Source organism: Ranitomeya imitator, chromosome 3, assembly GCF_032444005.1.
Source record: "Ranitomeya imitator isolate aRanImi1 chromosome 3, aRanImi1.pri, whole genome shotgun sequence".
NCBI lineage: Eukaryota > Metazoa > Chordata > Amphibia > Anura > Dendrobatidae > Ranitomeya > Ranitomeya imitator.
Window position 1 is genome coordinate 768,656,652 of NC_091284.1, and position 27,845 is coordinate 768,684,496.

At 48.5% G+C, this 27,845-nt stretch overlaps 1 protein-coding gene across 3 annotated transcripts in view; it reads left to right on the top strand.

Annotated features, from left to right (window-relative positions):
• Window positions 1-27,845, top strand: part of ATP8A2 (ATPase phospholipid transporting 8A2) — a 1,056,467-nt gene that overhangs the window by 232,187 nt on the left and 796,435 nt on the right. For all 3 annotated transcript variants that reach the window (XM_069759054.1, XM_069759055.1, XM_069759056.1), the window contains one exon: window positions 2,568-2,666. In XM_069759054.1, the coding sequence (XP_069615155.1) occupies window positions 2,568-2,666 (99 nt within the window). The remainder of the gene's footprint in view (window positions 1-2,567; window positions 2,667-27,845) is intronic.

Sequence of the window (27,845 nt, forward strand, 5' to 3'; positions counted from 1 at the left end):
GACGGTGTTTCGCTGGTGTTACCGCGCATGAGCCTGTTACCACCAACAGTTTCCATATTGAGACACTCTTCACCTGGGTGTCCCAATATGGAGGTCTGTGAACTTCCGCCGCTTGGAATTCTGGGATCTGGACACATCTGGACGGAACAGGATGTGAAGACATTACAAGGTAGGTATATATTAAGATATGACACACCAAAAAAAGACAAAAAACAGCACCTGAAAAATGCGATAGCTCATGTAAAAAAAAAACACAAGTAACCTAATTTAGCTAATAGGTGCAGAAAATGTGCACCAAATACTCATTGTGGGGAAGTAGCCTAAGAAGACGGACAAGCCTGTAGTCACCTCCAGGTCGCTTCTTTGCACTCCGGACTGTGTCCCCCGCCATCTCCAATATCTCCAAACAGGATGAAACTATCCAGATGGATTATGGAGGCTTCAACCAGTCAGTGGCCACTGATTGACTGCAGTGGTCTCTTGACGCTCCCTGCAGGATATTGATTCTGGGAGACACAGTATGAATGCTCAGGAAGGGCGCCATACTGTGAGGTGAAAATAGGGCTTTTTTTCCTTATATCACCTTTTGACTGTTAAAGGGACACTGTCACCTGAATCTTTCCTTGCTTGCCTGAGCAAGGAAAGATTGCACCGTGTGCAGGCATGTACTACGGAGGACAGAGAATGAACTTCAATCCAATATTGCAGCCAGCATGCAGCCAGCGGGTAAGGAAAGGGTGAATCAAAAACCCCAAAACCCCCGCCTCCATGGCTGAAGATTGTTCCCTCCAAATTCAGGTGACAGTGTCCCTTTAAGGTTGAGGCCTCATTCAGACGTCTATTTTTTACATATGAGTGCTATCCTTCTTTTTCACAGATAGTACTCGGAATAGGGTCATTCACATGTCCATGATTTTTCACAGACTGAGTGGTTCACTCAAAATTGTAGAGACTTGTCCATTTTTTTTTATTCGACAATACAGTTCAAAGGGTCCAATAAAAATAATCACACTGCACTCAGATGTCATCGCACTGCGGTCCAATTTTCACAGACTGTTAGAAAGGAGAAGGCGGAGAAACTTATTTTTTTCACGTATGAGAAAAACTGTTAGAACTCGGATGAAAATCATTTCTGAAGCAGGCTAACTACCTGCCTGCTCTACTTAGCGCTAGTACTAGGCTGCCGGCGATTCAACCGAGCGGCTCTTCCTTTTCCCGACTGCTCTGCCATGGAGTGTGACTGCTGACGTCATGCTGATTGACAGCAACCTCACTGCAGTTAGTCATGGGGGAGCGGCATGTCAATCAGCATGACTTCAGCCGTCACACCGGTCAGCAGAGCAGAGCGAGAAAGAAGCTGATGCTTTGCGACAAGATGTCAGCGAGAGCCGCTGAATCCTGACGTCTCATGCACACGCTGCTTATTTGTGACCTGCAGATTTGGTGCAGATTTAAATGCAGAATGTCAATTCTTTCAGCTTTTTTTCCTGCAGATTTCACCAAAATCTGCACCAAAAACGCAAGTAAAAAAAATCGCAGTAAAAATGAGTGATTTTGCCCTGGATTTTTTTCCTGCCAAGTTGTAGAAATGGTGCGTCAAATACTTAACGTGTGCACATAGCTAAAAGACAATAACCTGCAACAAAAATGGCAGCGGTTTTCTAAAAATTCCCAAAACTTATTTTTTCAGACAATGATAGAAATAGGGCCTGCCAATAGACCTGCCTTTCTATTTCCTAGTCTTTTAAGGCCTCATACTCAGACGTCCGTGATTTTTCTTGCATATAAAAAAGACGGACCGAGTTTCATCTGTGTTTGTTCCATGTGTCAGTTTTTACCAGCAGTGTTTCATCAGCGATTTTCAAGTATGTAAAAGAAAAAACCCTGCGGAGCTTCTCCTATTCGTTCCCTTGTTAATCGCAGGCATCATCTGGGTAACAGTCATTTTCATCGACCCATTGACTTGCATGGGTAAGGCTAGGTTCACACCGTATTTTCACTCATCGGTCAGATTATGCTAATCACACTCTGATCATTGTTACATTGAGTAGAAAGTAAAAAAAAAATGTCACCATCTTCTCTATTCTGTTAGTCCATGAAAATCTGACTGCAGTCAGATGTCATCCGAGTGTGGTTCTATTTTTTTTTTTTACTGACCCATTAACTTGGATGGCCGAGTGCGATCCAAATTACAGATGCAAACCGGGCATGCTGTGATTTTTCTTTTGGACAGACTCGGTCCATGAAAAAAAAATCGGGACATGTGCACGGCCCCTAGGATAACATTGGTCCGAGTGCGATCTGATGTTTTGTTGGATCACACTCGGACCGCTAATACGGTCGTCTGCACAAGCCCTAATTTTGATCTGTGATTCATAACAAAAATTGACATGTGAACTGGGTTTAATGGGTACATGTATCTCTAAAAATCACGGGTAGAACATGCACGTGGTTGTTTTTGCTTTACAAAACATCAGTGATGGAAGTATTTTTACTGCCTATATTCTACACATGACAGGTATTATGATTAAGCTATGTTTTTAATTTTTTTTTTTCTAATTATACAGCAAATCCCTGATGTGTCTCCAACAGGAAGATACACCACCCTGGTGCCCTTAATTTTCATCCTGACTGTAGCTGGCATCAAAGAAATCATAGAGGACTATGTGAGTGGTGTTCACTCTGCAGATTTTGTATTGTGTTTTTAGTTGATTTTTTTATCATTGTTTTCGCTGTGAAAGTAGAAAGTGATGGCAGATTCTTTAAAATGGAATGTATTTTAATCTGTAAACTCAAAGACATTTGTAGCATTTTTTTTTAACTTTTTTTGTGTATTTGTTCCAAATATTTTCTACCTGGAAACAATCAACAACCTGTGGTGTCTGGGTATGTTCCGATCTGTACGCTCTTAGGTTTCATTATTATTATTATTTATTATTATGGCGCCATTTATTCCAAGGCGCTTTACATGGAAGGAGGCTTATACATAATAAAAACAAGCACAATAATCTTTAACAATACGGCCGGCCTCACACTTAGCGTATAAAAATATGGTCCGTATTTTACAGCCGTAATACGCCACAAAATTAAAAAAATGGTGATCCGTAAGTACTCCGTAGGCAGGGTGTGTCAGCGTATTTTGCGCATGGCATCCTCCGTATGTAATCCGTATGGCATCCATACTGCGATGTACAGTGAGACACATATATATATACATACTGTATATATATATATATATATATATATATATATATTAATATATCATACAGCGCTAGATAGCTTAAAAGCCGGTAATTCAATTGCCGGCTTTTGCTATCTCCTTCTCAAACCCGACATGATATGAGACATGGTTTACATACAGTAAACCATCTCATATCCCTTTTTTTTTGCATATTCCACACTACTAATGTTAGTAGTGTGTATGTGCAAAATTTGGGCGCTCTAGCTATTAAACTAAAGGGTTAAATCGCGGAAAAAATTGGCGTGGGCTCCCGCGCAATTTTCTCCGCCAGAATGGTAAAGCCAGTGACTGAGGGCAGATATTAATAGCCTAGAGAGGGTCCATGGTTATTGCCCCCCACCCCTGGCTAATAACATCTGCCCCCAGCCACCCCAGAAAAGGCACACCTGAAGATACGCCTATTCTGGCACTTGGCCACTCTTTTCCCATTCCCGTGTAGCGGTGGGATATGGGGTATTGAAGGGTTAATGTCACCTTGCTATTGTAAGGTGGCATTAAGCCAGATTAATAATGGAGAGGCGTCAATTATGACACCTATCCATTATTAATCCAATAGTATGAAATGGTTCAAAAACACACACATTATTACAAAGTATTTTAATGAAATAAATACACAGGTTTTTGTAATATTTTATTATACTGGTAATCCACCTGAAGACCCTCGTTCTGTAAAAAAGGTAAAATAAAAAAAACAACTATATCCCATACCTTCCGTCGTTCTGTCATGTCCCACGATGTAAATCCATCTGAAGGGGTTAACTAATTTTACAAGCAGAAGCTCTGCTAATGCAGCTGTGCTCCTGCCTGTAAAACCCCAGCGAATGAATGGAATGTAGGTTAATGACCTGTAGTTACCTTCAGTTGCGGTGATGCGCCCTCTGCTGGATCTCCTCATATGAACTCGAGCGTGGGAAAATATTCTGAAAAGTTCCCATAATGTGTAATGTCTGTGTTTCCTCCATTAATCAGACGAAACTCAGACATGGACCTTTCTTTATCTTAGATCACGTACTATGAAAAATAATGATCAATGCACAAAGGGAAAGAATACGCTGATAGGGAGATCACCATATATGTAAATAGTATAGCTTTTATTAGAAAAGTGCACACAGACAAACAGTATAGCTAAAAACATTTAAAAAACATAGATGAAAACAATACTCTATAAGTTGGTAGCGCCCCCCTCTCGTACTCATCCCCCGATCTAACAAACAGTATAACCAATGTTGGTATTAAATAAGCACATAATGCCCAAACGATGCATGTATAAGTGATGAGCTGAGCTCCTGTCCAGGCTCGGACTGGTTCTCCGGTGGGCCCAGGCACTGACACCGACACCTGCTGGCATACTTGCCAGCAGCTGCCTAGGGCCCCCAATGCTTCAAGGGCCCCCACTGCTCCCGGGGCCCCAGCCAGTGGCTATGGGGCCCCTGAGTCAATGGGGCCCGCTCTGTGCCAGCCTAGCAGCAGCTGGAGACAGAATCCTTTCCCCGCTGCTAAAGCCAAATGAATATTCACGCTTCCCCACGCCCCTATGGGCGTGGAGAAGCGTGAATACCATTTCTCTTTAAGCGGGCGGCGTTAGCTGCAGGGTGAGGCTAACGCTGCCCGCATGTAAAGCCCCACCACCGCACCACTGCACCACATACACACAGCAACGCAAAAGCACCGTCCGCACCACATACACAGGCACAGCCGCACACAGAGTCAGACACACAGCAGTTCACCTCCTGGCAGCAGCAGCACATTCCGGCGTCCTGCTTCCCTGTGTGAGAGCCCAGCTGGATGACGTCATCATCCAGAGTGTTGTCTCACACAGAAAGCTGCCGGCAAAGAACAGGCTGCAGGGAGGTGAGCTGTGCTGTGTGAGTGTGCCTGCTGTTGTGAATTCTGTTGTTAAGCTCCCTCCTGTGGTCATGAATGGTACTTCGGCTGGTTCTGTCCATGGGCTTCCTCTGGTGGTTGTGAGTGGGGCTGCGGCTTCTGAGGTTCCTTCCACAGGTGACGAGGTTAATTCGTTAGCTGGCTGCTCTATTTAACTCCACCTAGATCATTGCTCCATGCCACCTGTCAATGTTCCAGTATTGGTCTAGTTCGCTCCTGGATCGTTCTTGTGACCTGTCTTCCCAGCAGAAGCTAAGTTCCTGCTTGTTTTTCTCTGTTTGCTATTTTTTCTGTCCAGCTTGCTATTTTGATTTGTGTCTTGCTTGCTGGAAGCTCTGGGACGCAGAGGGAGCGCCTCCGCACCGTGAGTCGGTGCGGAGGGTCTTTTTGCGCCCTCTATGTGGTCTTTTTGTAGTTTTTTGTGCTGACCGCAAAGTTACCTTTCCTATCCTCTATCTGTTCAGTAAGTCGGGCCTCACTTTGCTAAATCTATTTCATCTCTGTGTTTGTAATATTCATCTTAACTCACAGTCATTATATGTGGGGGGCTGCCTGTTCCTTTGGGGAATTTCTCTGAGGCAAGGTAGGCTTTATTTTTCTTTCTCTAGGGCTAGCTAGTTCCTTAGGCTGTGACGAGTTGCATAGGGAGCGTTAGGAGCAATCCACGGCTATTTCTAGTGTGTGTGATAGGATTAGGGATTGCGGTCAGCAGAGTTCCCACGTCTCAGAGCTTGTCTGTATTATTAGTAACTATCAGGTCATTCCGTGTGCTCTTAACCACCAGGTCCATTATTGTCCTCACCACCAGGTCATAACAGTACAGGTGGCCCAAAGTACAAATGCATCTCAATAGAGGGATAAGAGAAGTTCTGAGACCATTTTTTTTTCTTTGCAGTGTGTTTTGTCTCTCTTTTCCCCTTTACCTCTGGGTGGTTCAGGATACAGGTGTAGATATGGACATTCAAGGTCTGTTCTCTTGTATGGATAATCTCACTGCAAGGGTACAAAACATTCAAGATTTTGTGGTTCAGAATCCGATGTTAGAGCCTAGGATTCCTATTCCTGATTTGTTTTTTGGGGATAGATCTAAGTTTCTGAATTTCAAAAATAATTGTAAATTGTTTCTTGCTTTGAAACCTCGCTCCTCAGGTGACCCTGTTCAACAAGTGAAAATCATTATTTCTTTGTTACGCGGCGACCCTCAAGACTGGGCATTTTCCCTTGCGCCAGGAGATCCAGCATTGCATGATGTTGATGCGTTTTTTCTGGCGCTTGGATTGCTTTATGATGAACCAAATTCAGTGGATCAGGCAGAGAAAATCTTGCTGGCTCTGTGTCAGGGTCAGGATGAGGTAGAGATATATTGTCAGAAGTTTAGGAAGTGGTCTGTACTCACTCAGTGGAATGAATGTGCCTTGGCAGCAATTTTCAGAAAGGGTCTCTCTGAAGCCCTTAAGGATGTCATGGTGGGATTTCCCATGCCTGCTGGTCTGAATGAGTCTATGTCTTTGGCCATTCAGATTGATCGACGCTTGCGTGAGCGTAAAGCTGAGCACCATTTGGCGGTATTATCTGAGCATAGACCTGAGCCTATGCAATGTGATAGGACTTTGACCAGAGCTGAACGGCAAGAACACAGACGTCGGAATGGGCTGTGTTTTTACTGTGGTGATTCCACTCATGCTATCTCCGATTGTCCTAAGCGCACTAAGCGTTTCGCTAGGTCTGCCACCATTGGTACGGTACAGTCGAAATTTCTTTTGTCCGTTACTCTGATTTGCTCTTTGTCATCCTATTCTGTTATGGCATTTGTGGATTCAGGCGCTGCCCTGAATTTGATGGACTTGGAGTTTGCTAGGCGCTGTGGTTTTTTCTTGGAACCCTTGCAGTATCCTATTCCATTGAGAGGAATTGATGCTACGCCTTTGGCCAAGAATAAGCCTCAGTACTGGACTCAATTGACCATGTGCATGGCTCCTGCACATCAGGAGGATATTCGCTTTTTGGTGTTGCATAATCTGCATGATGTGGTCGTTTTGGGGTTGCCATGGCTACAGGTCCATAATCCAGTCTTGGATTGGAAATCTATGTCTGTGTCCAGCTGGGGTTCTCAGGGGGTACATGGTGATGTTCCATTTTTGTCTATTTCGTCATCCACCCCTTCTGAAGTCCTGGAGTTTTTGTCGGATTACCGGGATGTATTTGATGAGCCCAAATCCAGTGCCCTACCTCCTCATAGGGATTGCGATTGTGCTATCGATTTGATTCCTGGTAGTAAGTTTCCTAAGGGCCGACTGTTCAATTTATCTGTGCCAGAACACGCCGCTATGCGGAGTTATATAAAGGAATCCTTGGAGAAGGGTCATATTCGCCCGTCGTCGTCACCATTGGGAGCAGGGTTCTTTTTTGTGGCCAAGAAGGATGGTTCTTTGAGACCTTGTATTGATTACCGCCTTCTTAATAAGATCACAGTCAAATTTCAGTACCCCTTGCCATTGTTATCTGATTTATTTGCTCGGATTAAGGGGGCTAGTTGGTTCACCAAGATAGATCTTCGTGGTGCGTATAATCTTGTGCTTATTAAACAGGGCGATGAATGGAAAACAGCATTTAATACGCCCGAGGGCCATTTTGAGTACCTGGTTATGCCATTCGGGCTTTCCAATGCTCCATCAGTATTTCAGTCCTTTATGCATGACATCTTCCGAGAGTACCTGGATAAATTCCTGATTGTGTATTTGGATGATATTTTGGTCTTCTCGGATGATTGGGAGTCTCACGTGAAGCAGGTCAGAATGGTGTTCCAGGTCCTGCGTGCTAATTCTTTGTTTGTGAAGGGGTCAAAGTGTCTCTTTGGAGTTCAGAAGGTTTCATTTTTGGGTTTCATTTTTTCCCCTTCTACTATCGAGATGGACCCTGTTAAAGTCCAGGCCATTTATGATTGGACTCAGCCGAAATCTGTGAAGAGTCTGCAAAAGTTCCTGGGCTTTGCTAATTTTTATCGTCGCTTCATCAGTAATTTTTCTAGTGTTGCTAAACCGTTGACTGATTTGACCAAGAAGGGTGCTGATGTGGTCAATTGGTCTTCTGCGGCTGTGGAAGCTTTTCAGGAGTTGAAGCGTCGTTTTTCTTCTGCCCCTGTGTTGTGCCAGCCAGATGTTTCGCTCCCGTTTCAGGTCGAGGTTGATGCTTCTGAGATTGGAGCAGGAGCTGTTTTGTCGCAAAGAAGTTCTGATGGCTCGGTTATGAAACCATGTGCCTTCTTTTCTAGAAAGTTTTCGCCTGCTGAGCGCAATTATGATGTTGGCAATCGAGAGTTGTTGGCCATGAAGTGGGCATTCGAGGAGTGGCGTCATTGGCTTGAAGGAGCCAAGCATCGCGTGGTGGTCTTGACGGATCACAAGAATTTGACTTATCTCGAGTCTGCCAAACGGTTGAATCCTAGACAGGCTCGTTGGTCGCTATTTTTCTCCCGTTTTGATTTTGTGGTTTCGTACCTTCCGGGCTCTAAGAATGTGAAGGCTGATGCCCTGTCAAGGAGTTTTGTGCCCGACTCTCCGGGTGTTCCTGAGCCGGCGGGTATTCTCAAAGAGGGGGTAATTTTGTCTGCCATCTCCCCTGATTTGCGGCGGGTGCTGCAAAAATTTCAGGCTGATAGAACTGACAGTTGCCCAGCGGAGAGACTGTTTGTCCCTGATAAATGGACTAGTAGAGTTATCTCTGAGGTTCATTGTTCGGCGTTGGCTGGTCATCCTGGAATCTTTGGTACCAGAGATTTGGTGGCTAGATCCTTTTGTTGGCCGTCTTTGTCGCGGGATGTGCGTTGTTTTGTGCAGTCCTGTGGGACTTGTGCTCGGGCTAAGCCCTGCTGTTCTCATGCCAGTGGGTTGCTTTTGCCCTTGCCGGTCCCGAAGAGGCCCTGGACGCATATTTCTATGGATTTTATTTCGGATCTCCCTGTCTCTCAAAAGATGTCGGTCATTTGGGTGGTTTGTGATCGCTTCTCTAAGATGGTCCATTTGGTACTCTTGTCTAAATTGCCTTCCTCCTCTGATTTGGTGCCGTTGTTTTTCCAGCATGTGGTTCGTTTACATGGCATTCCGGAGAACATCGTTTCGGACAGAGGTTCCCAGTTTGTTTCGAAGTTTTGGCGATCCTTTTGTGCTAGGATGGGCATTGATTTGTCTTTTTCCTCAGCTTTCCATCCTCAGACAAATGGCCAAACCGAACATACTAATCAGACTTTGGAAACATATCTGAGATGCTTTGTTTCTGCTGATCAGGATGATTGGGTGTCCTTTTTGCCTTTGGCTGAGTTCGCCCTTAATAATCGGGCCAGCTCGGCTACTTTGGTTTCGCCGTTTTTCTGCAATTCTGGTTTCCATCCTCGTTTCTCTTCAGGGCAGGTTGAGTCTTCGGACTGTCCTGGTGTAGATACTGTGGTGGATAAGTTGCAGCAGATTTGGACTCATGTGGTGGACAATTTGACATTGTCCCAGGAGAAGCCTCAACGTTTCGCTAACCACCGGCGCTGTGTGGGTCCCCGACTTCGTGTTGGGGATTTGGTTTGGTTGTCGTCTCGTTATGTTCCTATGAAGGTTTCCTCTCCTAAGTTTAAGCCTCGTTTCATTGGTCCGTATAAGATTTCTGAGGTTCTCAATCCTGTGTCATTTCGTTTGACTCTTCCAGCTTCTTTTGCCATCCATAATGTATTCCATAGGTCGTTGTTACGGAGATACGTGGCGCCTGTGGTTCCATCCGTTGATCCTCCTGCTCCGGTGTTGGTTGAGGGGGAGTTGGAGTATGTGGTGGAGAAGGTTTTGGATTCTCGTATTTCGAGACGGAAACTCCAGTACCTGGTCAAATGGAAGGGTTATGGTCAGGAAGATAATTCCTGGGTCTTTGCCTCTGATGTTCATGCTGCCGATCTGGTTCGTGCCTTTCATTTGGCTCGTCCTGGTCGGCCTGGGGGCTCTGGTGAGGGTTCGGTGACCCCTCCTCAAGGGGGGGGTACTGTTGTGAATTCTGTTGTTAAGCTCCCTCCTGTGGTCATGAATGGTACTTCGGCTGGTTCTGTCCATGGGCTTCCTCTGGTGGTTGTGAGTGGGGCTGCGGCTTCTGAGGTTCCTTCCACAGGTGACGAGGTTAATTCGTTAGCTGGCTGCTCTATTTAACTCCACCTAGATCATTGCTCCATGCCACCTGTCAATGTTCCAGTATTGGTCTAGTTCGCTCCTGGATCGTTCTTGTGACCTGTCTTCCCAGCAGAAGCTAAGTTCCTGCTTGTTTTTCTCTGTTTGCTATTTTTTCTGTCCAGCTTGCTATTTTGATTTGTGTCTTGCTTGCTGGAAGCTCTGGGACGCAGAGGGAGCGACTCCGCACCATGAGTCGGTGCGGAGGGTCTTTTTGCGCCCTCTACGTGGGCTTTTTGTAGTTTTTTGTGCTGACCGCAAAGTTACCTTTCCTATCCTCTATCTGTTCAGTAAGTCGGGCCTCACTTTGCTAAATCTATTTAATCTCTGTGTTTGTAATATTCATCTTAACTCACAGTCATTATATGTGGGGGGCTGCCTGTTCCTTTGGAGAATTTCTCTGAGGCAAGGTAGGCTTTATTTTTCTTTCTCTAGGGCTAGCTAGTTCCTTAGGCTGTGACGAGTTGCATAGGGAGCGTTAGGAGCAATCCACGGCTATTTCTAGTGTGTGTGATAGGATTAGGGATTGCGGTCAGCAGAGTTCCCACTTCTCAGAGCTTGTCTGTATTATTAGTAACTATCAGGTCATTCCGTGTGCTCTTAACCACCAGGTCCATTATTGTCCTCACCACCAGGTCATAACAGCCTGCGTGTCTGTCTGTGTGTGAGTGTGCCTGCGTGTCTGTCTGTGTGTGAGTGTGCCTGCGTGTCTGTCTGTGTGTGAGTGTGCCTGCGTGTTTGTCTGTGTGTGAGTGTGCCTGCGTGTCTGTCTGTGTGTGAGTGTGCCTGCGTGTCTGTCTGTGTGTGAGTGTGCCTGCGTGTCTGTCTGTGTGTGAGTGTGCCTACGTGTCTGTCTGTGTGTGAGTGTGCCTGCGTGTCTGTCTGTGTGTGAGTGTTCCTGCGTGTCTGTGTGTGAGTGTGCCTGCGTGTCTGTGTGTGAGTGTGCCTGCGTGTTTGTGTGTGAGTGTGTCTGGGTGTGAGTGTGTTTGTGTGTGTGTGCCTGCGTGTTTGTGTGTGAGTGTGTCTGTGTGTTTGTGTGTGAGTGTGTCTGTGTGTGAGTGTGTCTGTGTGTGAGTGTGCCTGCGTGTTTGTGTGTGTGTGCCTGCGTGTCTGTGTGTGAGTGTGCCTGCGTGTCTGTGTGTGAGTGTGCCTGCGTGTTTGTGAGTGTGTCTGTGTGTGAGTGTGTTTGTGTGTGAGTGTGCCTGCGTGTTTGTGTGTGAGTGTGTCTGTGTGTTTGTGTGTGAGTGTGTCTGTGTGTGAGTGTGCCTGCGTGTTTGTGTGTGTGTGTGCCTGTGTGTTTGTGTGTGAGTGTGCCTGCGTGTCTGTGTCTGAGTGTGCCTGCGTGTTTGTGAGTGTGTCTGTGTGTGAGTGTGTTTGTGTGTGAGTGTGCGTGCGTGTTTGTGTGTGAGTGTGTCTGTGTGTTTGTGTGTGAGTGTGTCTGTGTGTGAGTGTGCCTGCGTGTTTGTGTGTGTGTGTGCCTGTGTGTTTGTGTGTGAGTGTGCCTGCGTGTCTGTGTGTAAGTGTGCCTGCTTGTTTGTGTGTGTGTGTGTCTGTGTGTGTGTGTCTGTGTGTGTGCGTGCGTGTCTGTGTGTGTGTGCCTGCATGTCTGTGTGTGAGTGTGCCTGCGTGTTTGTGTGTGAGTGTGCCTGCGTGTTTGTGTGTGAGTGTGTCTGTGTGTGAGTGTGCCTGCGTGTTTGTGTGTGAGTGTGCCTGTGTGGCCAGGACATGGTTAAAGGTACAGATGACCAGATTGCTGCTATGATCAGAACTTCAGAAGCAAATTAAGGTTTTTTTCCAAGGCTACAATATTGATGACCCACCTGTCAGCTTTTACCAGGTCCCTGCGGAGCTGGAACAATACAGGTCTGTACACGTAGTGGCCATTCTCGAGTATTGTAGCTCAGCTCTTATTAAAGTGATTGGGAGCAGAGCTACAATAGCTGGGAAAGGTGAATACACAGTATACAAAGCATATACAGGAGTACTTCCGGTAGTAGTGGGGGCTGCTAACAGCTGATCAGTGGGGGTCCCCAGCCAGTTGGATATTGATCACCTATCCGTAAAGGGGCTGAGCACTACTTGGACAACTCTTCCATAAATACTATATTGTCTACTGTAAAATAAATATATATTCACCTCCCGCACTGGCAGCGTTCCAGTGATGTTGGGGCTGGATCTCATTGTTATGAGCACTGATGGGCGGCTTTGGTTTGGGCAATCCCTTTCAACTGAGTGATACATAATTGTGATTATACTGCGTTTTACATGTTTGGAAAGGTTGTACTGTCAGAAGCTGTGTGCCGCAATGACTCCCCTTGTAATGTCACTCACCTGAAATATTACTGCATCTCCCCTGACCACAATGGGCTGTCATATCACAACAGCTCCATAACTGATGCCAATCTCATAAAACGACATATGTGATGAGTTATCTGCCCTCATGACCAGGTAGTGCCAGTCATAGATCCCTATGACATTTCTTGTATCTGTAACCATATAGGTATTTGGATCTAGCTGTAGAGTGGGCCCCTAGGGTCAATTCCTCCTGTTGGCCCCAGACACCCCAGTCCGACGCTGCTCCTGTCCACTGTATAAATCAATCAACTATGTACCAAAAAAACAGCAGTGAAAAACATGGAAACATCTCTGCCTAAGACAATGGTATGAGGCCTAAAGGTACCTTCACACTCAGCGACGCTGCAGCGATACCGACAACGATGCCGATCGCTGCAGCGTCGCTGTTTGGTCGCTGGAGAGCTGTCACACAGACCGCTCTCCAGCGACCAACGATCCCGAGGTCCCTGGTAACCAGGGTAAACATCGGGTTACTAAGCGCAGGGCCGCGCTTAGTAACCCGATGTTTACCCTGGTTACCAGCGTAAATGTTAAAAAAACAAACACTACATACTTACCTTCAGCTGTCTGTCCTCCGGCGCTCTGCTTTCCTCTGCACTGTCAGCGCCGGTCAGCCGGAAAGCAGAGCGGTGACGTCACCGCTGTGCTTTCCGGCTGGCCGGCGCTGACACAGGATGCGGGAAGAGTGCAGAGAAGCACAGCGCCGGGGACAGACAGCTGAAGGTAAGTATGTAGTGTTTCTTTTTTTAACGTTTACGGTGATAACCATGGTAAACATCGGGTCACTATGTGCGGCCCTGCGCTTAGTAACCCGATGTTTACCCTGGTTACCAGTGAAGACATCGCTGAATCGGCATCACACACGCCGATCCAGCGATGTCAGCGGGAGATCCAGCGACGAAATAAAGTTCTGGACTTTCCTCAGCGACCAACGATCTCCCAGCAGGGGCCTGATCGTTGGTCGCTGTCACACATAACGATTTCCCTAACGATATCGTTGCTACGTCACAAAAAGCAACGATATCGTTAACGATATCGTTATGTGTGACGGTACCTTAACTAGTCTAATGGTATAGATGTATGCTGCCTGGACAATTGCTATGACCATGTGCATGTGTAAACGTGGGACACAAAGGGTTCACACATCTGAGGACACTAGATGAAAAGTAGTCATTAAACACGACCAGTACCAAAATCAGACAAGTGAATTAAAAAAGGGGAATGGGAAAATACGTTACAAAAGGTGATGCGTAACTGCAGGCAGCCAAATGATCCTGTGGAATGGGAGCAGAGGTGAATACCAGGAGAGAGGAAGGGGGGGCCGGAGCCACCACTGGTCCACGTAGTCAGGAGCAGAAATGAGTCTCTATGATGAGACCAGGGGTGGACATACATCTAGAATATAACGCTGGGAGCGTCACTCTGTCCGAAGCCTCTATAGACTGCGCAAGCGCAAGCGCCGGCGCAGTCTGGGCCTCACAGAGCGACGCTCCCGGGAGATCGCGGTATGCGTAAGCACTGAACGCATACCGCGATCTCCACCGGAGAGTCAGGGACCGCCAGGAGGGAGGGTAAGTATACTCACCTTTCCCGGTTCCAGCGCTGCTTGCGGCTCCGTCTCCCGGCTCCTCTGCTCCCGGCTCCGGAGGGCGCGGACTGCGCAGGCGCCGATTCCTGCTGCCGGAATCGGCGCCTGCGCAGTCCCCGCTTTCCGGCGCCATTTTCTTGAAGACATACCTGCAGTGGAGCCGGACGATAGGTGAGTATGGTATTTTTTTTTTTTTTTATATGGCAGCAGCATTCTGGGGCATACACACTGGAGCGGGGGGCATATAATACAATGGTGGCGCAGGATGGCAGCAGCACATGACAGAACGGGCGCAGGATGGCCGCAGCACATGACAGAACGGGCGCAGGATGGCCGCAGCACATGACAGAACGGGCGCAGGATGGCCGCAGCACATGACAGAACGGGCGCAGGATGGCCGCAGCACATGACAGAACGGGCGCAGGATGGCAGCAGCACATGACAGAACGGGCGCAGGATGGCAGCAGCACATGACAGAACGGGCGCAGGATGGCAGCAGCACATGACAGAACGGGCGCAGGATGGCAGCAGCACATGACAGAACGGGCGCAGGATGGCAGCAGCACATGACAGAACGGGCGCAGGATGGCAGCAGCACATGACAGAACAGGGGCGCATGATGGCAGCAGCACATGACAGAACGGGCGCAGGATGGCCGCAGCACATGACAGAACGGGCGCAGGATGGCAGCAGCACATGACAGAACGGGCGCAGGATGGCCGCAGCACATGACAGAACGGGCGCAGGATGGCAGCAGCACATGACAGAACGGGCGCAGGATGGCAGCAGCACATGACAGAACAGGGGCGCAGGATGGCAGCAGCACATGACAGAACGGGCGCAGGATGGCCGCAGCACATGACAGAACGGGCGCAGGATGGCCGCAGCACATGACAGAACGGGCGCAGGATGGCAGCAGCACATGACAGAACGGGCGCAGGATGGCAGCAGCACATGACAGAACGGGCGCAGGATGGCAGCAGCACATGACAGAACGGGCGCAGGATGGCAGCAGCACATGACAGAACGGGCGCAGGATGGCCGCAGCACATGACAGAACGGGCGCAGGATGGCAGCAGCACATGACAGAACGGGCGCAGGATGGCAGCAGCACATGACAGAACGGGCGCAGGATGGCCGCAGCACATGACAGAACGGGCGCAGGATGGCCGCAGCACATGACAGAACGGGCGCAGGATGGCAGCAGCACATGACAGAACGGGCGCAGGATGGCAGCAGCACATGACAGAACGGGCGCAGGATGGCAGCAGCACATGACAGAACGGGCGCAGGATGGCAGCAGCACATGACAGAACGGGCGCAGGATGGCAGCAGCACATGACAGAACGGGCGCAGGATGGCAGCAGCACATGACAGAACGGGCGCAGGATGGCAGCATCACATGACAGAACGGGCGCAGGATGGCAGCAGCACATGACAGAACGGGCGCAGGATGGCAGCATCACATGACAGAACGGGCGCAGGATGGCAGCAGCACATGACAGAACGGGCGCAGGATGGCAGCAGCACATGACAGAACGGGCGCAGGATGGCAGCAGCACATGACAGAACGGGCGCAGGATGGCAGCAGCACATGACAGAACAGGGGCGCAGGATGGCAGCAGCACATGACAGAACGGGCGCAGGATGGCAGCAGCACATGACAGAACGGGCGCAGGATGGCCGCAGCACATGACAGAACGGGCGCAGGATGGCAGCAGCACATGACAGAACGGGCGCAGGATGGCAGCAGCACATGACAGAACGGGCGCAGGATGGCAGCAGCACATGACAGAACGGGCGCAGGATGGCAGCAGCACATGACAGAACGGGCGCAGGATGGCAGCAGCACATGACAGAACGGGCGCAGGATGGCAGCAGCACATGACAGAACGGGCGCAGGATGGCAGCAGCACATGACAGAACGGGCGCAGGATGGCAGCAGCACATGACAGAACGGGCGCAGGATGGCAGCAGCACATGACAGAACGGGCGCAGGATGGCAGCAGCACATGACAGAACGGGCGCAGGATGGCAGCAGCACATGTCAGAATGGGCGCAGGATGGCCGCAGCACATGACAGAACGGGCGCAGGATGGCCGCAGCACATGACAGAACGGGCGCAGGATGGCAGCAGCACATGACAACGGGCGCAGGATGGGAGCAGCACATGACAGAACGGGCGCAGGATGGGAGCAGCACATGACAGAACGGGCGCAGGATGGCAGCAGCACATGACAGAACGGGCGCAGGATGGCAGCAGCACATGACAGAACGGGCGCAGGATGGCAGCAGCACATGACAGAACGGGCGCAGGATGGCAGCAGCAAATGACAGAACGGGGACGCAGGATGGGAGCAGCAAATGACAGAACGGGCGCAGGATGGGAGCAGCAAATGACAGAACGGGCGCAGGATGGGAGCAGCAAATGACAGGATGGGAGCAGCAAATGACAGAATGGAGGCGCAGGATGGGAGCAGCACATGACAGAACGGGGGCGCAGGATGGGAGCAGCACATGACAGGATGGGGGCGCAGGATGGAGCAGCACATACCAGGATGGAGACCATATACCAATATAAATGCTCGCCACCCGGGCGTAGAACGGGTTCAATAGCTAGTTTAATGTAACCCGTGGAGCTGCACAGGGGCCCATGGAGTACTGGGGACAATTGTCACTTCTAATTGGCCTGCAGGGGTCCATATATTGTTCTTGCAGAGGGTCCATCTTCTGTCTGTTTCCTCTCCTGGATGAGACAACTCCTCTCGCAATGTGCAGGTGCAGCCTCCATGAATGCATTGTCTAGTAGGCGATTAATCAATGGCGATATCTATCTGTTGTGCTTTTCTGCACGAATCCACCATTGTTCTTATCGCCACATGTTAGGTGTTCTCAGTCATGTATCAGCACAGCCTCCAGCAATGAATTTCACAGTTTATTATTTTTGCCGTCAGTAATTGTGGATAAATGGGGCACCCTGGCACCCGGAGTGTTGTTGTGTTGGCAGGGATTAGCGGGATTTGGGATTAGAGGGCATTTTCACCAGGGCTGGAGGTAAAGTCTTCTCTGTTAATTAGATGTTTGATTTGTGAATGGCGTGTATGATCCCCGCATGTGATGCTCTCGTCTGTCTCATAGGAAAGCAGCACTTAGCCGGATTAATTTGTGGATCGTTTTCCCTCTGTCAGTCACTGACTGCTAATTCTAACACATTCAGCGTTCTTCTAATGATCTGCCAGATGATTATAACACACGATGTTCCCGCTCCGCATAACCACCTGTATAATACACGGCTCTGCTTCCAAGGCTGGAGATCTTCCTTCATCAGGGCTGCCACTAGAAATTTCGGGGCCCTATACTGGCAAAATTTTCGGGGCCCCCTTGAAACTCCGCCCAGGCTCCACCCCAGCCCCGCCTCCAGGCTCCACCCCACGAACTGTCCACAGTACCACCGCTCTCTCTTGGAAAATCCCCACTTCTCACCTATCACACATTGACAGTTCCCATCACCAGATCACACATATAGCCGGCAGCTTTTGTTTTGGCCAAAAGATTTTTTAAGCCGCCACCACAACAAGGTAGACACTTTTGGCCGGGCCCTACTCTACTGTAACCTACTAAATATTTGTTAAAATATGCAATACAATTTAGGTATATTTTTATTTATTTTTCAATTTTTAAAATGACCTATAATACTACATACAAGGAACAAATACCACAGCACTATGACCAGATGACATATTACCACCACAGTGATCGAATAATATAAAATACAAGGAACAAATACCGCTACACCATGACCAGACCGCATATAACCACCAATGACTGAATACTACAATACTGATCAGTAATAAAAAAAAAAACCACAATACTATCACCATCAGTGCCATTATACACAGGAGATCTGTAATTAGTAAGCAGTGTCTGTGTACAGGTAATACAGTGATCACTGGTGACATTGTACACAGGACCTCTGTATATAGTATACAGTGTATAGTGTCAGTGTATAGGTAACACTGACTCACCAGTGACGTCTCTAGGTGAAGTCCTTCATCTTTCATCCAGCACAGACCGCCATCACTTCATCCAGCCAGGACTCGTCTCTGCAGGAAATAAAACAGTTATCTCGAGTTCCGCTTGTAGAACACATTACTTAATTTTCCCAACTTCTACATTACACCACATGAAGAAGGCAACATAGTATCACTCTACACAGTAACAGGACCGCCCCCCCATTTAAAACAGTATACTCAAAAAATAAAATAAATACATCACTGCAATAATAATATCCCTTAATTAGCCCCTATGGTAATATTCGCCATCCTAGCCCCCGTGTGTCTCATTCCAGGCTCCAGCCATATGTTCTCCCATCCTGCCCTCATGAGTATCCATTCTGCCCCATATGATCTCCCCATCCTGCCTCATCTGTTTCCATCCTGCCCCATCTGTCTCCAATCTTGCCCCATCTGTCTCCATTCTGCCCCATCTGTTTCCAATCCTGCCCCATTTATGTCCAGCACTCTGCCCCATCTGTGTCCAGCACTCTGCCCCATCTCTGTCCAGCACTCTGCCCCATCTCTGTCCAGCACTCTGCCCCATCTCTGTCCAGCACTCTGCCCCATCTATGTCCAGCACTCTGCCCCATCTCTGTCCAGCACTCTGCCCCATCTATGTCCAGCACTCTGCCCCATCTCTGTCCAGCACTCTGCCCCATCTCTGTCCAACACTCTGCCCCATCTCTGTCCAATCCTGCCCCATCTCTGTCCAGCACTCTGCCCCATCTCTGTCCAGCACTCTGCCCCATCTCTGTCCAGCACTCTGCCCCATCTCTGTCCAGCACTCTGCCCCGTGTCCAGCTTTCTGCCCCCCACGTGTCCAGCTTTCTGCCCCCCCTGTGTCCAGCTTTCTGCCCCCCCGTGTCCAGCTTTCTGCCCCCCCTCCTGTGTCCAGCTTTCTGCCCCCCCCCTGTGTCCAGCTTTCTGCCCCCCCCTGTGTCCAGCTTTCTGCCCCCCCCCGTGTCCAGCTTTCTGCCCCCTCTGTGTCCAGCTTTCTGCCCCCCCTGTGTCCAGCTTTACTGTCCCCTCTGTGTCCAGCTTTACTGCCCCCTCTGTGTCCAGCCTTCTGCCCCCCCTGTGTCCAGCTTTACTGCCCCCGTGTTCAGCCTTCTGCCCCCCCTGTGTCCAGCTTTACTGCCCCCTCTGTGTCCAGCCTTCTGCCCCCCCTGTGTCCAGCTTTACTTCCCCCGTGTCCAGCGGCCTTCTGCCCCGTGTCCAGCTTTACTGCCCCCTCTGTGTTCAGCTTTACTGCCCCCTCTGTGTCCAGCCTTCTGCCCCCCCTGTGTCCAGCTTTACTGCCCCCCTGTGTCCAGCCTTCTGCCCCCCCTGTGTCCAGCTTTACTGCCCCTCTGTGTCCAGCCTTCTGCCCCCCTGTGTCCAGCTTTACTGCCCCCGTGTCCAGCAGCCTTCTGCCCCCCTGTGTCCAGCTTTACTGCCCCCTCTGTGTCCAGCTTTACTGCCCCCTCTGTGTCCAGCCTTCTGCCCCCCCTGTGTCCAGCTTTACTGCCCCCCCTGTGTCCAGCCTTCTGCCCCCCCTGTGTCCAGCTTTACTGCCCCCCTGTGTCCAGCGGCCTTCTGCCCCCCTGTGTCCAGCTTTACTGCCCCCTCTGTGTCCAGCTTTACTGCCCCCTCTGTGTCCAGCCTTATGCCCCCCCTGTGTCCAGCTTTATTGCCCCCCTGTGTCCAGCTTTACTGCCCCCCTGTGTCCAGCGGCCTTCTGCCCCCCCTGTGTCCAGCTTTACTGCCCCCTCTGTGTCCAGCTTTACTGCCTCCCTGTGTCCAGCGGCTTTCTGCCCCCCTGTGTCCAGCTTTATTGCCCCCTCTGTGTCCAGCTTTACTGCCCCCTCTGTGTCCAGCCTTCTGCCCCCCTGTGTCCAGCTTTACTGCCCCCTGTGTCCAGCCTTCTGCCCCCCCTGTGTCCAGCTTTACTGCCCCCCTGTGTCCAGCGGCCTTCTGCCCCCTCTGTGTCCAGCTTTACTGCCCCCTCTGTGTCCAGCTTTACTGCCCCCCTGTGTCCAGCCTTCTGCCCCCCGTGTCCAGCTTTACTGCCCCCTCTGTGTCCAGCCTTCTGCCCCCCCTGTGTCCAGCTTTACTGCCCCCCTGTGTCCAGCCTTCTGCCCCCCCTGTGTCCAGCTTTACTGCCCCCCTGTGTCCAGCGGCCTTCTGCCCCCCGTGTCCAGCTTTACTGCCCCCTCTGTGTCCAGCTTTACTGCCCCCTCTGTGTCCAGCCTTCTGCCCCCCCGTGTCCAGCTTTACTGCCCCCTCTGTGTCCAGCCTTCTGCCCCCCCTGTGTCCAGCTTTACTGCCCCCCTGTGTCCAGCGGCCTTCTGCCCCCCGTGTCCAGCTTTACTGCCCCCTCTGTGTCCAGCCTTCTGCCCCCCTGTGTCCAGCTTTACTGCCCCCCTGTGTCCAGCCTTCTGCCCCCCCTGTGTCCAGCTTTACTGCCCCCTGTGTCCAGCGGCCTTCTGCCCCCCCTGTGTCCAGCTTTACTGCCCCCTCTGTGTCCAGCTTTACTGCCCCCTCTGTGTCCAGCCTTCTGCCCCCCCTGTATCCAGCTTTACTGCCCCCTCTATGTCCAGCCTTCTGCCCCCCCTGTGTCCAGCTTTACTGCCCCCCTGTGTCCAGCGGCCTTCTGCCCCCCGTGTCCAGCTTTACTGCCCCCCCTGTGTCCAGCTTTACTGCCCCCTCTGTGTCCAGCGGCCTTCTGCCCCCCGTGTCCAGCGGCCTTCTGCCCCCTCTGTGTCCAGCTTTACTGCCCCCTCTGTGTCCAGCCTTCTGCCCCCGTTGTCCAGCTTTACTGCCCTCCTTTGTCCAGCGGCCTCATGCCCCCTCTGTGTCCAGCTTTACTGCCCCCTCTGTGTCCAGCCTTCTGTCCCCCCCCCCCGGATCGCCGCTCTCAATAGAAAAAGAAAAAAGTTCTGCTTACCTGCCGCGCTCCTGATCTCTCCACGCAGCTGCACTGTGCACTCGCCGGCGACTGACAATGACGTCAGACGCCGGCGACCTGCACGCTGCGGCTGGCGGCTGTTAACTATTGACGTGCGGGCCCGCATGTCAATAGCGTACAGCTGCAGCGCCGGCCGCCGCTAAGGGCCCGGTTCAGCCTGCGGCTGCCGGTAGGGGCCCGGTGAGCAGGTAAGAGGGGGCCCGATGCGGGCCCCCTCTGCTCACCGGGCCCCATATGTCAGTCACGGCTGTAATGCCCTGATGGCGGCCCTGTCCTTCATACTTACTGTAGGTCCACACACACTGGATTATTTCTGCTGCAGACTTAGCAGCAAATCCGCTGCGATTCCGAGTGAAACGTTTGGATGCTGATTTTCATCCAGATTTACTGCTACATACATTGAAAGGGGTGAAATTGGTGAGGAAAATTCACAATAAAATTTGCAATCGTATACGCTGCATGTCTGTTCCGTGCTGAAGTCTGAGGTTTATGAATGAGATTTGCAAAATCTCATCCACTTTCCTGATACTGAAATCCCCTGTAGATTTATCTATATTCATCCGCAGTTAGGAATTATTTGAGACTAGCTGAAGAGCCCAGCGTTGCCTGGGCATAGTAAATATCTGTGGTTAGTTATAGCACCTCACTTCTCTTATTTTCCCATCACGCCTCTCATTTTCCCAATCACATCTTTCATTTTCTCCCTCACACCTCTCATTTTCCCCCTCACTCCTCTCATTTTCTCCCTCACTCCTCTCATTCCCCCCTAACACTTGTCATTTCAACCTCACATCTGTCATTTTCTGATCACTCCACTATTTTTCCTCACTCCTCTCATTTTGCACTCACACCTTTTCATTTTCACCTCACACCTCTCATTTTCACCTCATCACCTCAGTATATACATGTTTGTCATCTCCCTTATATATAGTATACATCTGTATGTCATCTCCTGTATATAGTATATACCTGTATGTCATCTCCCCTGTATATAGTATATACCTGCTGTGTGTCATCTCCCCTATATATAGTATATACCTGTATGTCATCTCCTCCTGTATATAGTATATACCTGTGTGTCATCTCCCCTGTATATAGTATATATCTGTGTGTCATCTCCTCCTGTATATAGTATATACCTGCATGTCATCTTCTATATATAGCATATACCTGTATGTCATCTCCTCCTGTATATAGTATATACCTGTAGGTCATCTGCTCATGTATATAGTATATACCTGTGTGTCATCTCCTCCTGTATATAGTATATACCTGTATGTCATCTCCTCCTGTATATATATGTACCTGTATGTCATCTCCTCTATATAGTATATACCTGTGTGTCATCTCTCTTGTATATAGTATATATCTGTGTGTCATCTCCCCTGTATATAGTATATACCTGTGTGTCATCTCCTCCTGTATTAGACCTCGTTCACACGTTATTTGCTCAGTATTTTTACCTCAGTATTTGTAAGCTAAATTGGCAGCCTGATAAATCCCCAGCCAACAGGAAGCCCTCCCCCTGGCAGTATATATTAGCTCACACATACACATAATAGACAGGTCATGTGACTAACAGCTGCCGTATTTCCTATATGGTACATTTGTTGTAGTTTGTCTGCTTATTAATCAGATTTTTATTTTTGAAGGATAAGACCAGACTTGTGTGTGTTTTAGGGCGAGTTTCGTTTGTCAAGTTGTGTGTGTTGAGTTGCGTGTGGCGACATGCATGTAGCGACTTTTGTGAAATGAGTTTTGTGTGGCAACATGCGTGTAGCAACTTTTTGTGTGTCGAGTTGCATGTGACAGGTTAGTGTAGCAAGTTGTGTGCAGCAAGTTTTGCGCATGGCGAGTTTTGCGCGTGGCGAGTTTTATGTGTGGTGCCTTTTGAGTATGTGCAAGTTTTGTGTGAGGCAACTTTTGCATGTGTTGCAACTTTTGTGCATGTGGCAATTTTTCTGCGTGTGCAAGTTTTGCGTGTGGCGAGTTTTCCATGAGGTGAGTTTTGCACTTGTGGCGAGTTTTGCAAGCGCCTAGTTTTTGCATGTGGCGAGTTCTGCGCGTGGCGAGTTTTGAGCGGCGACTTTTGTGTTTCGACTTTTATGTGGCGAGGTTGGTGTATTTGTGGTGAAATGTGTGCTGAGGGTAATATGTGTTCAAGCACGTGGTAGTGTGTGGTGCATTTTGTGTGTGTGTTCATATCCCCGTGTGTGGTGAGTATCCCATGTCAGGGCCCCACCTTAGCAACTGTACGGTATATACTCTTTGGCGCCATCGCTCTCATTCTTTAAGTCCCCCTTGTTCACATCTGGCAGCTGTCAATTTGCCTCCTACACTTTTCCTTTCATTTTTTCCCATTATGTAGATAGGGGCAAAATTGTTTGGTGAATTGGAAAGCGCGGGGTTAAAATTTCACCTCACAACATAGCCTATGACGCTCTCGGGGTCCAGACGTGTGACTGTGCAAAATTTTGTGGCTGACGGTGCAGATGCCAATCCCGGACATACATACACACACACACACACACATACACACACACATTCAGCTTTATATATTAGAACATCCTACATGATTTTTCAAGACTAATCCACAGGAAATTTCCTTGCTGTTTTTCAGTGCTTTCTTCAGTTCTGCTAGGTAGTTTTTAACCAATTCCTGACCTGAAATTTAGTTTTTTTTCACTTTTGTTTTTACTTCCCTTTTTCCAACAGCTATAACTATAAAAAAAAAATTTCTTCCTACACAGCCATTTGAGGTTTCGTTTTTTATTTCGCAGCATGAGGTAATAATAATAATACATCTTTAGTTATAAAGTGCCGACTTATTCCGCAGCGCCTTACAATTCAACAGTTCATATACAAGTCATAAGTAACAACATTAAAGATAAAACAATAATTAAAGCAATGATAATGATGACCCCGCTCATGGTAACATAGTTATTAAGGTTGAAGGAAGACTTTAAGTCCATCTAGTTCAACCCATAGCCTAACCTAACATGCCCTAACATGTTGATCCAGAGGAAGGCAAAAAAAACCCATGTGGCAAATAGTAAGCTCCACATTGGGGAAAAAAATTCCTTCCCGACTCCACATACGGCAATCAGACTAGTTCCCTGGATCAACACCCTAAGGCCAGTCTCACACGTCCAGATAATTCCGGTACCGGAAAAATCGGTACCGGAGTTATCCGTGTCCGTGTGTTCGTGAGCTCACGTAGGCCATCCGTGTGGCACACTTGCGGCACACGTGTGCCGTCCGTGTGCCAACTGGGTACCACACGGAGCGTGCAGGAGACAGCGCTAGAGATAAGCGCTGTCCCCTGCATCTGGTGCTGAAGCCGCCATTCATATCTTCTCTCCAGCAACGTTCGCTGGCGAGAAGATATGAAAAATCCTTTTTTTTTTTTTTCGTGTTTAAAATAAAGATCCCTGTCCCCACCCCCCTCCCACCCCCTGTGCGCCCGCCCGCTGTTAATAAAATACTCACCCGGCTGTCCTTGCCGCACCTTCTCCTGTATGAGCGGTCACGTGGTGCCGCCCATTACAGTGATGAATATGCAGCTCCACCCCTATTGGTGTTTTACACGGACCCATTGACTTTAATGGGTCCGTGTAATACGTGCGCTCCCACGAACACTGACATGTCTCCGTGTTTTGCACACGGATACACGGTCCGCAAAAAATCAATGACATCTGCACAGACGCATTGATTTCAATGTGTCTACGTGTGTCAGTGGCTTCGGTACGTGAGGAAACTGTCACCTCACGTACCGGAGCCACTGACGTGTGAAACCGGCCTAACAAGGAATCTAGTATATATACCCTGTAACATTATACTTTTCATGAAAGGCATCTAGTCCCCTCTTAAATTTTAGTAATGAATCACTCATTACAACATCATACGGCAGAGAGTTCCGTAGTCTCACTGCTCTTACAGTAAAGAATCTGCGTCTGTAATTATGCTTAAACCTTCTTTCCTCCAGACGTAGAGGATGCCCCCTTGTCCCGGTTTCAGGTCTATGATTAAAAAGATCATCAGAAAGGTCTTTGTACTGTCCCCTCATATATTTATACATTAAAATAAGATCACCCCTTAGCCTTCGTTTTTCCAAACTAAATAGCCCCAAGTGTAATAACCTATCTTGGTATTGCAGACCCCCAGTCCTCAGATAACCTTGGTCGCTCTTCTCTGCACCCGCTCCAGTTCAGCTATGTCTTTCTTATACACCGGAGACCAGAACTGTGCACAGTATTCTAAGTGTGGTCGAACTAGTGACTTGTATAGAGGTAAAATTATGTTCTCCTCATGTGCATCTATGCCTCTTTTAATGCATCCCATTATTTTATTTACCTTTGTAGCAGCTGACTGACACCGGCCACTAAATGTGAGTTAGTCATCCACCCATACTCCCAGGTCTTTTTCATTGACGGTTTTGCCCAGAGTTTTAGAATTAAGCACATAGTTATACATCTTATTACTTCTACCCAAGTGCATGACCTTACATTTATCCCCATTAAAGCTCATTTGCCATTTATCAGCCCAAGCTTCTAGGTTACATAAATCATCCTGTAATATAAAATTGTCCTCCTGTATTGATTACCCTGCAGAGTTTAGTGTCATCTGCAAATATTGAAATTCTGCTCTGAATGCCCCCTACAAGGTCATTAATAAATATTTTAAAAAGAAGAGGGCCCAAGACAGACCCCTGTGGTACCCCACTGCTAACCGCTACCCAGTCCGAGTGTGCTCCTTTAATAACCACCCTTTGTTTCCTATCCCTGAGCCAGCTCTTTACCCACTTACACATATTTTCCCCTGTCCCCATTATTCTCATTTTATGTATCAACCTTTTGTGTGTCAAAAGCTTTTGAAAAGTCCATATACACTACGTCCACTGGGTTCCCTTGGTCCAATCCGGAACTTACCTCTTCATAGAAGCTGATCAGATTAGTCTGACATGAACGGTCCCTAGTAAACCTGTGCTGATACTGGGTCATGAGGTTATTCCTCTTCAGATACTCCAGTATAGCATCCCTTAGAATGCCCTCCAGGATTTTACCCACAGTAGAGGTTAAGCTTACTGGCCGATAATTACCAAGTTCAGTTTTTGTCCCCTTTTTGAATATTGGCACCACATTTGCTATACGCTCGCGAGAGCTTACAATCTACAATGAGGTGGGGGGAGACACAAAGTACAGGGGCTTACTTACAATGATTGTCCAGCCATCTAGAGGGAATGGGGATAGATAAAGGCCGCATGAGGTTGTCAACAGCCAGTATGTGTGCTGCTTTTGGGTGCAGTGGAGTTTAATATAACGTGATAGGCCGCTCTAAAGAGATGTGTTTTTAGGGAGTGTCTAAAACTGTATAATTTGTGGTTAGTCCTGATTTGGGGTAGAGCATTCCAGAGTATTGGTGCTACTTGAGAAATCTTGGAGCCGGGAGTGGGAGGTACGGATTAGTGCGGATGTTAGTCGAAGGCTGCTTGCGGAGCGTAATAAGCGGTTAGCTCGATAAACAGAAATGATCCTATTTAATGATAAACTTACCTGGAGCAGCCAGTGCCAGGCAGCAGCTGCCAAGGCAAACAGGATCATGGGGTGCATTAAAAGAGGTCTGGATACACATGATGAGAGCATTATACTGCCTCTGTACAAATCCCTAGTTAGACCGCACATGGAGTACTGTGTCCAGTTTTGGGCACCGGTGCTCAGGAAGGATATAATGGAACTAGAGAGAGTACAAAGGAGGGCAACAAAATTAATAAAGGGGATGGGAGAACTACAATACCCAGATAGATTAGCGAAATTAGGATTATTTAGTCTAGAAAAAAGACGACTGAGGGGCGATCTAATAACCATGTATAAGTATATAAGGGGACAATACAAATATCTCGCCCGAGTACCGATTAGCCAGATAGATGACCCTGGCTCATGCATTATGGATGGACTGGAGAAAGTCAAGTGATTGGGAAGCCAATTAATAGAAAATTACAGTAGTCAAGGCGGGAGTGGATCAGGGCAACAGTGAGGGTTTTTGTTTTTCCATGGTGAGAAATGGAAAAAAAATCCAAGTGTGTTGCAATTGTGAAAAAAAATTTGATGTTTGGTTTTTACAGTATTCATTGTAAGGTAAAAAAAAAACTCATCAACATAATTGTCCAGGTGTGTATGATTACAGTGAGATCAAACTCATGTAGTTTATTTTCTGATTTAATTGTTGGAAAAAAAAATTCACTTGTGTAACCATTTTCTAAGGCCTGCAACATTTTTCATTACAGTGGAATGTAAAAGTTTAGGCACAAATGGTCAAAATTATTGTTATTGTGAACAGTTAAGGAAGTTGGAGATGAAATGATCTTTAAAAGGGCTAAAGTTAAAGATGACACATTTCCTTTGTATTTTATGGCATGTTCACCATCTTCATTAGGAAAGGCCAGGTGACACAAATTTCCCAGCTTTATAAACACCCAGCGTCCTCTAACCTTGTGCCAAAAAACAGCAGCCATGGGTTTTTCTAAGCATCTGCCAAGCACTCTGAAAATAAAAATGGTGGAGGCCCACAAAGCAGGAGAAATATA